At 43.5% G+C, this 13,995-nt stretch overlaps 1 protein-coding gene across 1 annotated transcript in view; it reads right to left on the bottom strand.

Moving 5' to 3' along the window:
• Positions 1 to 12,290, bottom strand: part of prdm14 (PR domain containing 14) — a 33,468-nt gene extending 21,178 nt beyond the window's left edge. The window contains exons 1-7 of the mRNA XM_078541230.1: positions 11,720 to 12,290; positions 11,544 to 11,600; positions 10,566 to 10,726; positions 10,078 to 10,345; positions 9,782 to 9,984; positions 8,167 to 8,268; positions 7,384 to 7,606 (exon numbers count right to left, since the gene is read on the bottom strand). Of these exons, the coding sequence (XP_078397356.1) occupies positions 7,384 to 7,606; positions 8,167 to 8,268; positions 9,782 to 9,984; positions 10,078 to 10,345; positions 10,566 to 10,726; positions 11,544 to 11,600; positions 11,720 to 12,290 (1,585 nt within the window). The remainder of the gene's footprint in view (positions 1 to 7,383; positions 7,607 to 8,166; positions 8,269 to 9,781; positions 9,985 to 10,077; positions 10,346 to 10,565; positions 10,727 to 11,543; positions 11,601 to 11,719) is intronic.
• Positions 12,291 to 13,995: the final 1,705 nt, after the last annotated feature.

Here is a 13,995-nt window from a genome sequence, read left to right as displayed (position 1 = left end):
CATGCCACTCAATTTTGTAAACTTCTATCAAGTCGCCCCTCAATCTCCGTCGCTCTAGTGAGAACAATCCGAGTTTCTCCAACCTCTCCTCATAGCTAATAACCTCCAGACCAGGCAGCATCCTGGTAAACCTCCTCTGCACCCTCTTCAATGCCTCCATATCCTTCTGGTAATGTGGTAGCCAGAATTGCACACAATATTCCAAGTGTGGCCTAACCAAGGTTCTATACAGCTGCAGCATGACTTCCCAGCTTTTATACTCAGTACCCCTGCCAATAAAGGCAAGCATGCCATATGCCTTCCTGACTACCTTATCCACCTGCGTTGCCACTTTCAGTGACCTGTGGACCTGTACACCCAGATCCCTCTGCCCGTCAATGCACTTAAGGGTTCTGCCACTTACTGTATAATTCCTGCCTGTATTAGACCTTCCAAAATGCATTACCTTGCATTTGTCCGGATTAAACTCTATCTGCCATTTCTCCGCCCAAGTCTCCAACCGATCTATATCCCGTTGTATCCTTTGACAATCCTCTTCACTATCTGCAACTCCTCCAACCTTAGTGTCGTCTGCAAACCTACTAATTAGCCCAGTTACATTTTCCTCCAAATCATTTATGTATACTACAAACAGCAAAGGTCCCAGCACTGATCCTTGCAGAACTCCACTAGTCATAGCTCTCCATTCAGAAAAGCACCCTTCCACTGCTACCCTCTGTCTTCTATGACCAAGCCAATTCTGTATCCATCTTGCCAGCTCACCTCTGATCCTGTGCAACTTTACCTTCTGTACCAGTCTGCCATGAGGGACCAGTAAACTATTACTATGAAATGGGATATAACTAAGTGCAAAAATACTGCTTCATTACACTTTTAAAAACATAAGGAATAGGAGCAGGAGATGACCATATGGCCCACCTAGCCTGCTCCTCCATTCAATACGATCATGGCTGATCTTGGGCATCAACTCCATTTTCCCACCCACTCCCCATATCCCTAAATTCCCTGAGAGACCAAAAATCTGTCTATTCCAGCCTTAAATATATAAAATGATGGCACATTCACAACCCTCTGGAGTAGAGAATTCCAAAGATTCACAACCCTTTCAGTGAAGAAATTTCTCCTCACACAGTCCTGAATGATCGGCCCCTTATCGTGAGATGGTGCCCCGTGTTCTAGATTCCCCAGCCAGTTGAAGCAACCTCTCAGTGTTTTACCTGTCAAGTCCCTTCAGAATCTTGAATGTTTCAGTGAGATAACCTCTCATTCTTCTAAACTCCAGGGAATATAGGTCCAATTTAGTCAGCCTCTCCTCGTAGGACAACCCTCTCATCCAGGAACTAATCTAGTAAACCTTTGCTGTACAGCCTCCAGTGCAAGTATATCCTTCCTTAAAAATGGAGACCAAAATTGTTATTTATTCTTTCAAGGGAGGTGGGCATCGCTAGCATTTATTGCCCATTCCAAATTGCCCTTGAACTGAGGGCAGTTAAAATTCAACTGCATTGGTGTGGGGCTGGAGTCACATGTAGGCTAGGCCAGGTAAGGATGACAGATTTCCTTCCCTAAAGGGCATTAGTGAACCAGATGGGTTTTTACAACAATCAGTGTTAGTTTCATGGGGCAACATTTTTCCCCCATCGGGGGTGGGGGGAAATGCGGGAGCGGGTGCGGGCGGGCAGGCTTCCGATCGGCGCCCCTAATCGGAGGCACACCGCCATTTTACATGGGTGGGCCAATTAAGGCCTGCCCAGCGTGACGTCCGCCAGGAAGCGCTATGTGCTCCCTGTGCGGGCGGGAGGAGATTCCCTCAGCTGGGAGTGCGCTCTTTCATGCTTGTGCGCGAAAGAGCGCATAGATCTCCCTGAGGCAAAGTGCTGCCTCAGGGAGATCAGCTCCAATTTAAAACTTTCAATAAAAGGTGATTAAAAAATTCCTCACCCATGTCCCCTCATGTGACACTGTCACATGAGTTGGGACATGTCCATAGCTTTTATTTAAATATTTAATAAAAATTTAAATACCCTCATGAAACATCATCCCACCTGTGGATGAGGTTTCATGTTTTTTCCGAGGCCCGCCAGGGCTCCCAGCCTGCCCACCAACCTTAAGGTTGGACGGGCAGGTCCATCAATCATGTTAATTAGTTTTTTAATGGCTGTAATAGGCCTTTGACAAAATCTAAATGACACGGGGTGCACGCCTGACATATCCCTGCGTCAGCAAGCAGGCCCCACCCCTGCTCACCAGCTGGAAAAACCTGCCCATGGTTACCTTACCGAGACTAGCTTTATAAACCAGATTTATTAATTGAATTTAAATTCCACCAGCTGCTATGGTGGGATTTGAACCTGTGTCCCCACAGCATTGGCCTGGGTCTTTGGATCACTAATCTGGTGATAATACCATTCTACCACCATCTGCCCCACACTACACAGTATTCCAGGTGTGGTCTCAACAAACACTGTACAATTGTAACAAGACTTCTTTAATCTTATACTCCAACTCCCTTGCAATAAAGGCCAACACGCCATTTACTTTCCTAATTGCTTAATGTATCTGCATGCTAATTTTGTGTTCCTTAGATAAGTACACCCAAGTCTCTCTGGACATCAACATTTACAAGTTTCACACCTTTAAAATATATTATTTTCTACTCTTACAAAGAAAGTGAATACCCTCACACTTGCCCACTTCATCTGCCACCTTGTCCCACTCACTCAACCTGTCTATATCTTTTTGCAGCCTGCCTGCGTCCTCCTCAGTTTGTATTCCCACCTACCTTTGTATCATCAGCAAATTTAGATACATTATCCTCTGTCTCTTTGTCTAAGTCATTAATATAGAGAGTAAATAGTTGAGGCCCACCATAGATCATTGTGTCACTCCACTAGTCACAACCTGCCAACTTGAAAATGCCTGATTTATCCTTACTCTCTGCTTCCTGTCCCTCAACCAATCCTCTGCTCATGCTAATATATTACCCCAAACTCCATGAGCCCTTAGATTCTGTATTAACATCTTCTGTGGCACTTTTGGAAATCCAAGTATTCTATAGCTACTGGTTCCCCTTCATCTACCCTATTAGTTACATCCTCAAAAAACTCTAATAAACTTGTCAAACTGGATTTCTCTTTTGTAAAATAATGTTCACATGCTCTAATCATACTATGCTTTAAGTGCATTGTTAAGACTTGTTAATAATAGATTTCAGCACTTTCTCAATGACTGATGCCAGGCTAATTGGCCTGTAGTTCCCTATTTTCTCTCTCTCCCTCCTTTCTTGAATAACAGCGTTGTATTTGCTAACTTCCAATCTGCTGGGACTGTTCCAGAATTCACGAAATTTTGGAAAATCATAGCCAGTGCATTCACTATCTCTGCAGCTATCTCTTTTAGAACCCTAGGACGTAGGTCATCAGGTCCTGGGGATTTGTCAGATTTGGTCCCATGAATTTCTCCAGTGCTTTTTCACTGCTGATATTAATTTCCTTACTCTTATTAGCCCTTAGGTTACTCTCTATCTCTGGTATGTAACTTATGTCTTCTACTGTGAAGACAGAAACAAAATATTTGTTCAATGCCTCTGCTACTTCCTCATTCCCCATGATAATTTCTCCTGTCTCTGCTTCTAAGGGACCAATGTTTACTTCAGTTACTTTCATATACACTTGTAAAAGCTCTTACAATCTATTTTTCCCCTTTTTAAAATCAACATTTGGAGTCCCTTTTCTGGTTTCTAAAACATTTCCAATTCTCAGACTTACTAGTTCTTTGCAGCATTAAAGCCTCTTCTTTTAATCTATTACTATCCTTAATCTCTTTAGTAAGACATGGATTTGTTTTTCTTACTGAGTTTTTGTTTTTCAATGGAATGTATTTCTGTTGAACATTTCGAATTGTTTCTTTAAATGCTTCCCACTGTATATTTACCACCATACCTTTTAGTCTATTTACCCAATCAACCTTAGCCAGCTCTCCCCTCATACCTATGTAATTGGCCTAAAGTTTAAGGCTCATGCTTGTGATTGGTGTATGTTGTTTTCAAAACTTAATTGTATTATGATCACTATTTCTGTGGATCTTTTACTATGACAGTATTACTTAAGTTTGCCTCATTGAAGAATACTAGGTCAAAAATAGCTTTATCCTTATTTGGTTCCACAAAACATTGCTCCAGAACACTGTCACGAAAGCTTTCTAAAAACTCACCTTGCCAATGATATTCATGATTATTTACGCAACAGCGGATTTATTTTCTATGTATTAACACTCCTACTTTTGCCCAAATTTATAAAATTGCAAAAATCAGGTTGAACTGGCCCACTATGCAGACTCACCTTGTGCCAGCTGTTCAGTTTTCTATCAGGAATCCTGAATAGACTACTGGTACACACGAAGTTTGCAGTATACGTTGACCTGAGGAGTCTGACACAATAATTATAAAAGGACCACAGCTTGCCATTAAAGCAGAAGTTGTGCTGGTGACAGAAAAGTGGAATAATTGGTACCAATCCCTTGAGTCATGAAGACAGAAAGCCTTCAAACAGTTATAAAGCTCTCTGGTGGCTCAACTCATTGAGGCATTGAGTAGCTGAATCACAGAACAGGAAAGTCACAGATGCAATCCTCAACCTATGATGTGTTAGCTGATCTCAACCAAGATTGCAATGGTGATGCTTCATTTGACCTCAGGGCCCTTGGGTTAGGGAGGAGGAAATCATCCAGGGTTATACTCCAAATCACAATCCAAAGGCAAGTACGCTTCTGAAGACATGATCAATGGACAGGATTGGCTTTGAATATGATAATCCCATCCCTGTTCAAGTAGGTTACTGAAACTCACCAAGTAATAAATCTCTTGCAGTTTTTCAATCGTCAAAAATTGGGCGGGCTTCAAAGAAAAAGCAGAAGGAAAGGGAAGACATTGGGATTTTAGTCCACTTGTGAAGGCATTGATTCTTGCTGAGATTTGGTTCTAGGAGTAGCAGCAGCACCTCCACCATTTTGCCCATGGGACCAAAAGACATGCAACACAGGCCGCAAAGTGTTGGTGGCTAACCCACCATGAAGGATATCACAACCGAAGATAATCTTGTGCTTACCCAATCTTGTCCTCCCCCAATATACACACGAACATCAGGACCACTGGGATATCAATGAAGGGAATAAACTCTGGCTGATTTTCTTCATCCCAGCACAAGGATACTGAGGTGAATTAAAAGAACCAAAATTATGCCCAAATGGGATCAATAACATAGAATAGACCAACGATTGAAACTGGGGGGCCTACTGGCCTGAATGGCTCAGTGGCTTTACCTGGTAGTTTATCTGGAGATTAGTTACTATTCCACATATGTATAAACTTTTATTGTTAACAAAGCAGGGTCAAAAATTCATAAACTCTCTTGAAGCGAGTTGATTTTCAACATTTATTGAAGGGCGCAGAACATAAGCTTCATACGCCCAAGCTGATATCCAGTTACACCACAAAGTGCAACATAGACACAAATGGAGTGGATTATTTCAGCCTTGAAATCACATGAAGAGTACTTAGTCCAGGTAGTCCCAAGCTACTTGGCCTTAGCGTATTTTGCAAGTTTTAAGGCGTTCCCTGGCAATCAATTGGACCACTTGGCAACTTCTTTAAAAATTACTTTTGAATGCTTTTAATGCCAGCAGGGAGTCAATGGGCACATCAACTCTCCTAATATTAAAGTTGAACTAGCATTCTGAAGCCACTGAGTGAAGCTCTGCACTTGTGGGCATATAGCCATTGACCTCCAGTCTCAGTGTGAAGAAAGCAACAGAGAACCAGTAACTAACTCGCGTCTGCTGACTCTGCAAGTTATTCTGGGCAGGTAACATTTCCAATTAATGATTTGATTTGAGTGTGTTTATAAGCTGTTTTGTTACTGCAAAGTAAATCCAGGTCACTATTTACTTTGGGATTAAACTCGTTTAAGGGTAGGGAAGATTACTGAGATATTGATCTTCTACCTGTTTGTACAATAAAAGAATTAAATTAATTTCACAATTTGTAATGCATGAGAGATTAATCAGGCATCACTTGGGAGGAGGCAACATGTAGAAGTGCAAAAACATTTTCAGAGCATTTTTTGGATAATATTGTACAACCTTTTGCTTCTAAACCTGTAAGTAGATTCAATTAATTGCTATTGAATTCTCACATATCTATACATATTTCAACGAAAAATAACAGTTGAAGTTTCACTGATGGTTTAGTTTACATACATGTGTGTGCTGAACCAAACATACATGACATTTTTCTACCTGATCTCAGAAGGGTGGCAGTGGGGGGGCCTAACAATTGACCTCAGTGTCCCCAGATTAGAGACAGGGAAAGTTCTCAGCCAGAATTCCTGCTCCCAATTGTTACCCATTAACATTCAAGATGACAGATAGACACTAATGAGGAGCAGATATGGATGATGCCCATGATATTCCTTTTGTCAGATAGTTGCCAACAGTCACTACCTAGATTGATAAAGTAGGGCTCTGTACCCAACTCAAAAATAGATTGGGTGAGAAGCTGCACATCGACAAACCAAGTTTAATTCTTGGTCTTCTGTAGGTAGCATCCTCGATTATTAACCGCTGTTTATGCAGGGCAAGCTGTAGGCCCCAAGTCTACCTCAGACAGATTGGGGATTGAACAAATCTGTGTTGGCATTATTCTGAACCGCACACGAGCCATCTAAGCAACTGAGCTAACTGAACACGATATTGGAGAAACAACCCTATTCCAATACTTACATGCTTTTTATTTTCAATAAAAGCAATCAAAAATTGAACTTTCCTTGTCCGGTTCTCATGTGTCAGTTACTGAAACAACTATCAAATTCAAAATTCGATGGTTCATCAATCTGCTGGATTCATCCTGCAGCACAAGCCATCACTTTCAGGAAAGAGGAGGTGCAAGCAGATGGGAAAACTGTGTGATGGGGGTGGGAGCGGTGGAGAAGATGGGAACTGACAGGTTTCTGACAGCCATGTTCATACAATACATGTGTAAAGTTAAGTAGTTCCATCAGATACTAGCACAAGCAAATAGTATTGGCTATATACTTTCAAACTGAATTAATGCTACTGTATTTTCCATGCAGACCAAAGAATGTTTCTTTTAGTCTTTGTTAATATATTTATTTGAGTGACAAAACGAATGCAGTGAAGCTGATAAATAAGTACTTGTGAACGGGTGAAACAATCCCTCTACTCCCAGATAGAAAATTGATGATAACCTTAAATCATAAGTGTCAATAGTTGGTTACTTACTAGTTTTCACTTGGTTAGTACAAAGGTGAGACATATGGCAGCCTGCTCCACCACCACCACCACCACCTCCTCCTCCTGCTCACTAACCTGTGTGCAGCTGCACCTGGTGATACTTGAGCTCATGCGCTTCCACAAAGCTCTTGTCACAGATTGCACAAGCAAAACCTTTGTCTTTGGAGTGTGTGCGCCTCACATGGCTGTCGTGGGCTGCATGCGAGGCAAAGGCTTTGCCACAGTGTCGGCATTTGAAGGGTTTCTCTCCAGAGTGCTGGCGAATATGGGTACGCAAGATGCTTGAGGCAGTGAAGGCCTACAGCCAGGGAAAATAGCAGAAATTTATTTGTGAAGCTCATAAGAACTGCCAAGGGCAAGAAGAAGCCACTTGGTTGATTAAAACTCTTCCCTCTAACTCTCACATTATAACATCCAGATGAATTTAAGACATCCTTAATGGTTTTATCACAACCAACTCCAAATATTTGTCGCTCTTTATATTTTTACATTGTTGGGCAGCTATGTTCATGCTTTGGTTCCCAATGCATAGGTCTTACAGAGCTAACAGCAACATTAAAATAAATTTCCAGGATCCACGGTGGCCAAGGGCCAACGAGACCTGGTAAAATATGGGTCTTCTTGGCTGCCAAACTTAATAAATCACTCCAACAAGTATACTTTGAATTTTCTGCCAACTGTGTGAGACCCAGGTGTCAGGAATTGACAGAACTAGCACAACTCAACTTAATATAAAAGCAGATTTTAAGTAAAGCAGTTATTCCTATATCGGCTTTAAATTTGTTCTTAATCTGTATAATACTTATTTGTTCTGTTTTTCCATGCATTGCCCAATGATGATTGTGCATATAAACCCACCTTGTTGCAGTAAACACATTTGTACGGCCGCTCTCCTGAGTGAACCCTCATATGTTTATTAAGACTGGAGGACTGCGAGAAGCTCTTCCCACATACGGAGCACTGTTCAACAGAGAGTCACATGTTGGAAAAAGACGGTAAAGCTAACTGCCCCACAACTAACTATACAATGATTATAACATGTCCAATGCTATGCTTTGCATATAACTAAATTGATTACCAATATTATATTGAATTGTGTGGAGCGAGGAGCTGGCTATGGGAATGCAGGGTAAGAACATGTAGTGGAAATGTTGCACCTACGCTGTAAGGTATTTTGACAGGGATAGTTGTAGGATATTATGCGAATTGGTGCACCAATGCATTTGTGGCATAACGTGATGCATTTACCCCCTAGCAATTCTCACATCTCTTAGCAGTTATTAAGGAGCTACAAACAAAGATTTAGTGCTTCTCAAAATGATAATATGAGAGCATACTGAGAATGGAATAAAAGCAATAGTGTTTTCATGTAAAAGATGTCAAATCCAAACATTCAACTGATAGAAAAGAAGTTAACTAATGGAAAAATAAAAGATGATGTCAGTCCTGAGAGAAAAGGGGATCATATTATCTACTAGATATATAGACAAATCCTTATTTGATTTCCCAAACCTGATGATCATAGTACATGATGATATGTAGATGCAAGTGTCAGCTCCACATGTTTGGGATGTGGTCCACAGCTGTGAGGCAGATGTTTGTCCTGCATATCAGGGTGCAGAATGGTGGAACTGGTGATATTTTCAGGATTTATATTGTCTCTCTAATTAATTCATGGGGAAGGAAAACATCGATACAAAAGCAAAGTACTGTCGTTGCTGGAAATCTGAAATAAATCGAATCGACATATCTGTATAACTTCACAATCTGAGTTGTTACTGCAAAGTATTAAAACGTATGTACAAATATGTTCATTTCAGTTTCATTCACATGATAGACACTTAAAGGACGATTCTCTAACAGAATATTCGTTGCACGATTACTGGGAAAGGTTTATTTAGAAGAGATCACTGAAAACTAAGCCAACCGGTTATTCGACCTTAGCCTGGCGAACAAAAGGGGAGCTAAATCAAATGCGCTTTACAGAAGGAATGCCAGCATTTGAAGTGAACCCCGCAGGTATCGGATCGGGACAACAAGTGACCACTTCATTGCTGGCTACCAACCTGAAGAAATGACTTGTGTAACTATATATAGCGCAATGTCAGCTCATCAGGCTGTTCAAAAGCTTTCACATCTAATGAATTCTTGTGATTGTATAAGCAAAGAGATGGTCAGAAAGTGAGAAGGAATTTCGGTTTCAGAAATTGCCCATAGAGTAAATCAATTAAAACATTTCTATTCGATTCCACTATATTTTGTTTCTGGGGCATTGGACAGAAAGGACTGAGCCGTACAGTCTGTAGGATTTATCGGATTGTAGAGAAATTCGTTCAGTCGAATAGGGATGAATAAAAATAGGTACCAAATCTGAATGCAACCTCTGTAAATAGGTGGGCTGTGTTAGGGTTGGCCAGCTCAGTGTAGGGATATGTGTAGATAGTGTTTGATTGCTGTGGGTATTTTTGCTTACTTTGTGAGGCCGGTGTTTCTCGTGTACATGCAGGATGTGGATCCTCAGTCTGTCTCTCTTCTCAAACGATCTGCTGCACAGGTGACAGGGGAATTTGCGATCGCCCTGGTCCACACAGCGGGTGTACTTCAGATGTTTGTCCCTGTAGTACTTGTAGGCGAATACCTTCCCACACCTCTCACATTTAAAACCCTCTCCGGACTCTGCCAAAGGAATGAAAGTGGCATTTCAGTCAAGCGATCGCAGCTAATGACAGTAAACCGCAAAAGGGCAGAAAATCGTTTAAGTGTTTTAACCTTCAGCCTTCTCTGTGAATGGGCTTTCAGTCATTTCCTTTAAAGTGACCGGGATTCCCATAAACTGTAGGTAGCAGTCTCCATACCACACCAGCAGCTCCTGCTTCTCCGCTACATCCTTGCATGTCTCGTAGAAGATTTTGCCTTGGCTCTGGACGGCAGTTAAATTCTGTTCTTGGGGCGACCTGGCGCAGTTCACCAAGGCCATCCAGTTACTAGCCGCCCCTTTCCCGTCTATGAAGTGACTCAGTCTGCCGTCTTCAAAAATCTGGAATAGAAATTGCCCCATGTGAGAGCAGACCGGCAGCAGGCAGAACAGGGTAAATAACAGAAGCGAACCGCAAGCAGCGTCCATTGTAACTTTCTCCTCTCGGGTGGAACCATTTATATTTATTCAAACTATGTTGTAGTCTACACTTGGCGCATTTAGTTGTGAATGTAAAGGCATTCAGATCTCCTCCCACTCTTTAATATGAGATAATCCTCACCTCCCACATAAAGGAGTTGTCGTCATAGGTTTTAATTTCACTCATATTCACCACTTTTCCTGTAAACGGTCCAAATCGGACCCCCTTGGGGATTAGATGTTGGGAACAGAAGACGCCGAGATGAGGAACTCCCCCGTAGAAGGTGTGAGAGACAGCGAGACCTGGGGGGACAGACAGAGAGTCACCCGCACAGAATTTAACCCAGAGATACAGACCCAGCTCCCCTACTCTCTTCACCCCCCACCCCACTCACACCCCATAGCCCAGTCATTACTGCTTTCCCCTCGGAGATTGACTTCAATCCCCATTCCAGAGACTTGAACACAAAGATCTGAGCTGACACTCCAGGGCAGTACTGAGGAGGTGCCGCACTGTCAGAGGAATGAGAGGTCAGCCCTCCGTTAGATGTACGGGATCCCATGACGCTATTTGGAAAAGTGGGGTTATCCTCGGTATCCTGGCCAATATTTACCTTCAATCAACATCACAGAAACGGATTATCTTGTCATTATCACATTGCTATTTGTGGAATCTTGCTGTGCACAAAGTGGCTGCCATGGGTCCTACACTTCAAAGTACTTCATTGGATAGAAAGTGCCGCAGCACCTCCGAGTGCGGGAAAGGCTCCTATATAAATGCAGATCTAATGTTTTCTCTCTCATCCTCCCTCCTTCACCCACTCCCTCCCTCACTCCTTCACTCAGCCACCCTCCCTCACCCACTCACTCCTTCACCCACCCCCTCCCTCACTCCTTCACTCAGCCACCCTCCCTCACCCACTCACTCCTTCACCCACCCCCTCCCTCACTCCTTCACTCAGCCATCCTCCCTCACCCACTCACTCCTTCACCCACCCCCTCACTCCTTCCCTCAGCCACCTCCCTCACGCCCTCCTCCTCTCACCCACCCCTCTCCCTCGCCCACCCCCCTCCCTCGCCCACTCACTCCTTCCCTCACCCCCTCCTCCTCCTCACTCACCCACTGGGATTTCCAAAGTGTCTCTGTCCAGGAGCTGAACCTGGGACTCGGGCCCACCTGCAGAGTAAAGAAGCAGGAAGGTGATCAAACACTGTGACAAATAGATGCAGCCTGTGAGAACTTTAGCCGAGTTGCTACTGAGGGGAGTGCGGTGTGCGCCAGGCTGCCCCGTGTACCTGTGTTTCCCGATATCCGCAGCCCTGAGATAGCGTGAGCGGCCAGCTGGTCGGCACTGCCTGTGTTCATGCGGCCGTACAGAACCGTGTTCAGGTCCTCCTCGGTAAACTGGCACCTCGGAGCTGCTGGCTTCCGCGGCAGCACACAGGGCTCCTGGCTGGCGTGAGGCCGAGTGCAGGAGCCCCGACTCTCCTGGGCCAGGGCGGCGGGGAGGCAGGAGGTCACCGCTTGCTTGTCGTGGTCTCGGGGGTAGACCAGGTTCAGGCTGCTCGGCATTTTACCGAAGACGGGCAGGGAAGCCGCCGGCAAGATGCTGCAGAGCCGCTCGGTTCCGCGCGGAGAGTCGTTGAGAAATGAGAAGTTGCTGAAAGTGAATGGCATGACTGAGCTGGAGTCAGTGAGCAGCCTGCCCAGGGACTTGAGAGGCTGGAAGACTTCATCAGAGGAGCGGAGCACATCGAGGTAGTGGGGATGGGGCAGGATGGAAGAGTAATGGCCCGGGATCCTCGGTGGAGTCGCCGTCTTTAAGGATTCGATCGGGTAAAGTTGATCTTTTACCGACAAGGACATCCCAGTTGGAGCTGTGCAGCAAGGTGATCGCCTGTGAATCAGCAGGGACGAGTGGAATCAGTGTGAATACATGTTACATTTACATAAGTAAAGAACTCTTCCTTCGCACAAATCCCTGCAATCACAGAGCAAACTAATCCCACTGATGGTTAAGAAAACGCGCAGTGACCATTCCCTCTGTGCCCAAAGGTTACTCCAACCTCCTTAGCACAGGGTGGGTTTGGGCAAACGCGGTTCTTTACAAAATGTGGATTTTAAAAGGAGTTAATTTCCAGCTTCCCATGACATTTGCCGGGATCCTCGGTCTGATAACATTTTTGCCTGGACATTTGCCTAACCACCTCTCATGGCATTGTGACTGGACATCCCTTTCCAGTTCTCACCTGATGCAGATGGGGGAAGCTGTATGAAAGCTTGTGATTCACATCCAGCGGACAGGACACACTGTGGTGCGCACTGTGCTTCTAGTGAGCCAACATCGCAGATCTAGTTCGTTCCCAAACGAGTGTTATCGAAGCTGAAAGCAATTACAAACCAGGAATTAGGACATTCAACAAACGTTCAATTAAAAAACATCTGAATAAGGAATTTAAAAGCACAGTTTGGAAAAAAAAAATCAGATGAACAATGTACACCTATTAGACCCAATTTAATGTAAAAATTGAAGAAGCTGTATTGTATAATGTTATTTTTCCAATGTGTCGATTGGCTGTTAGCTACACTGACCGTTACAACTGTGCATATGCAACAAATCTTAGCAAACAGTCTGAATGTCACACTGGAAATAGATACCTGAGGAATTCGGCACAACGAAATTTACATTCAATTTGAAATTAGATTCAAGAACGATTAGGGCACTTTTAGTTTGCAAATCTGAGGAGCTTTAAAGACAAATGTAATGCTCGTCGATTTTGTAACAGGGAACTAAGTTACCTCCTCCTCCAGACAAGCTGAAAACGCCCTACCTGTTCTGTGTGCGGGAACAAACTCAAAAAAAAAACTTTTAGCTTTTGCAAAACAAAAGCTTGGAGAACAATCGGCTCCCAAATTATGGCGCGACTCTAAAGACAGATAATTACCAGACTACCGGCTCGTTTCTAAATGAACGGCCTGCAGCTATTAACCAGTCAAGGGCAGAAACAAAAGCAACGCTGCCCACAATCCCCCCACAGGAGGAACAACAATAACAGCGAAGTCTCTCTTAAAGAAAGATTTGATGAGGAAGCGATGGGACTGGAAGCCGGAATGCTTGCAGACTTGCCTGGGAACAGCAGTTATTATCTGAAGAAGTTATTATCCCCAAAGTAATATCAGTTTGGTGGACACCGCCCTCCCCTCTTCCCACCCACCCAGACCTCAGTTGTGTTCCCCAAATGCTGTGCGTTCTGAAAATCTGCTGTCATTAAACATTGCCGCAGCTCTGGCGTCTGCTGTACCCAGGAAATCACAGTGAGAAATAGTCTTCACCGTTTCCTTGAAAATGCCGGAAATTGACACCGACTTCGCACTGATGAGGAATCCGCCTTATTAAATTAAAATCTTCATTATTACAAACGTTTCAGTCCAAAGAAACAAACCACAAATATTTGGGCCACCATTTTACTCGTTTCCAATGCTTATGTTTAATGAGTATAAATTACCATTAGGAATTGTATGCACATGGTTTGTACTTACGAATGAAATAATGAGGTATCACTTTGCAGTT

This window comes from Cetorhinus maximus, chromosome 4 (assembly GCF_964194155.1).
Source record: "Cetorhinus maximus chromosome 4, sCetMax3.hap1.1, whole genome shotgun sequence".
In the NCBI taxonomy this organism is placed as follows: domain Eukaryota; kingdom Metazoa; phylum Chordata; class Chondrichthyes; order Lamniformes; family Cetorhinidae; genus Cetorhinus; species Cetorhinus maximus.
The sequence above is the reverse complement of the archived record's forward strand: the minus strand, read 5'-3'. Positions and strand labels throughout refer to the sequence as shown.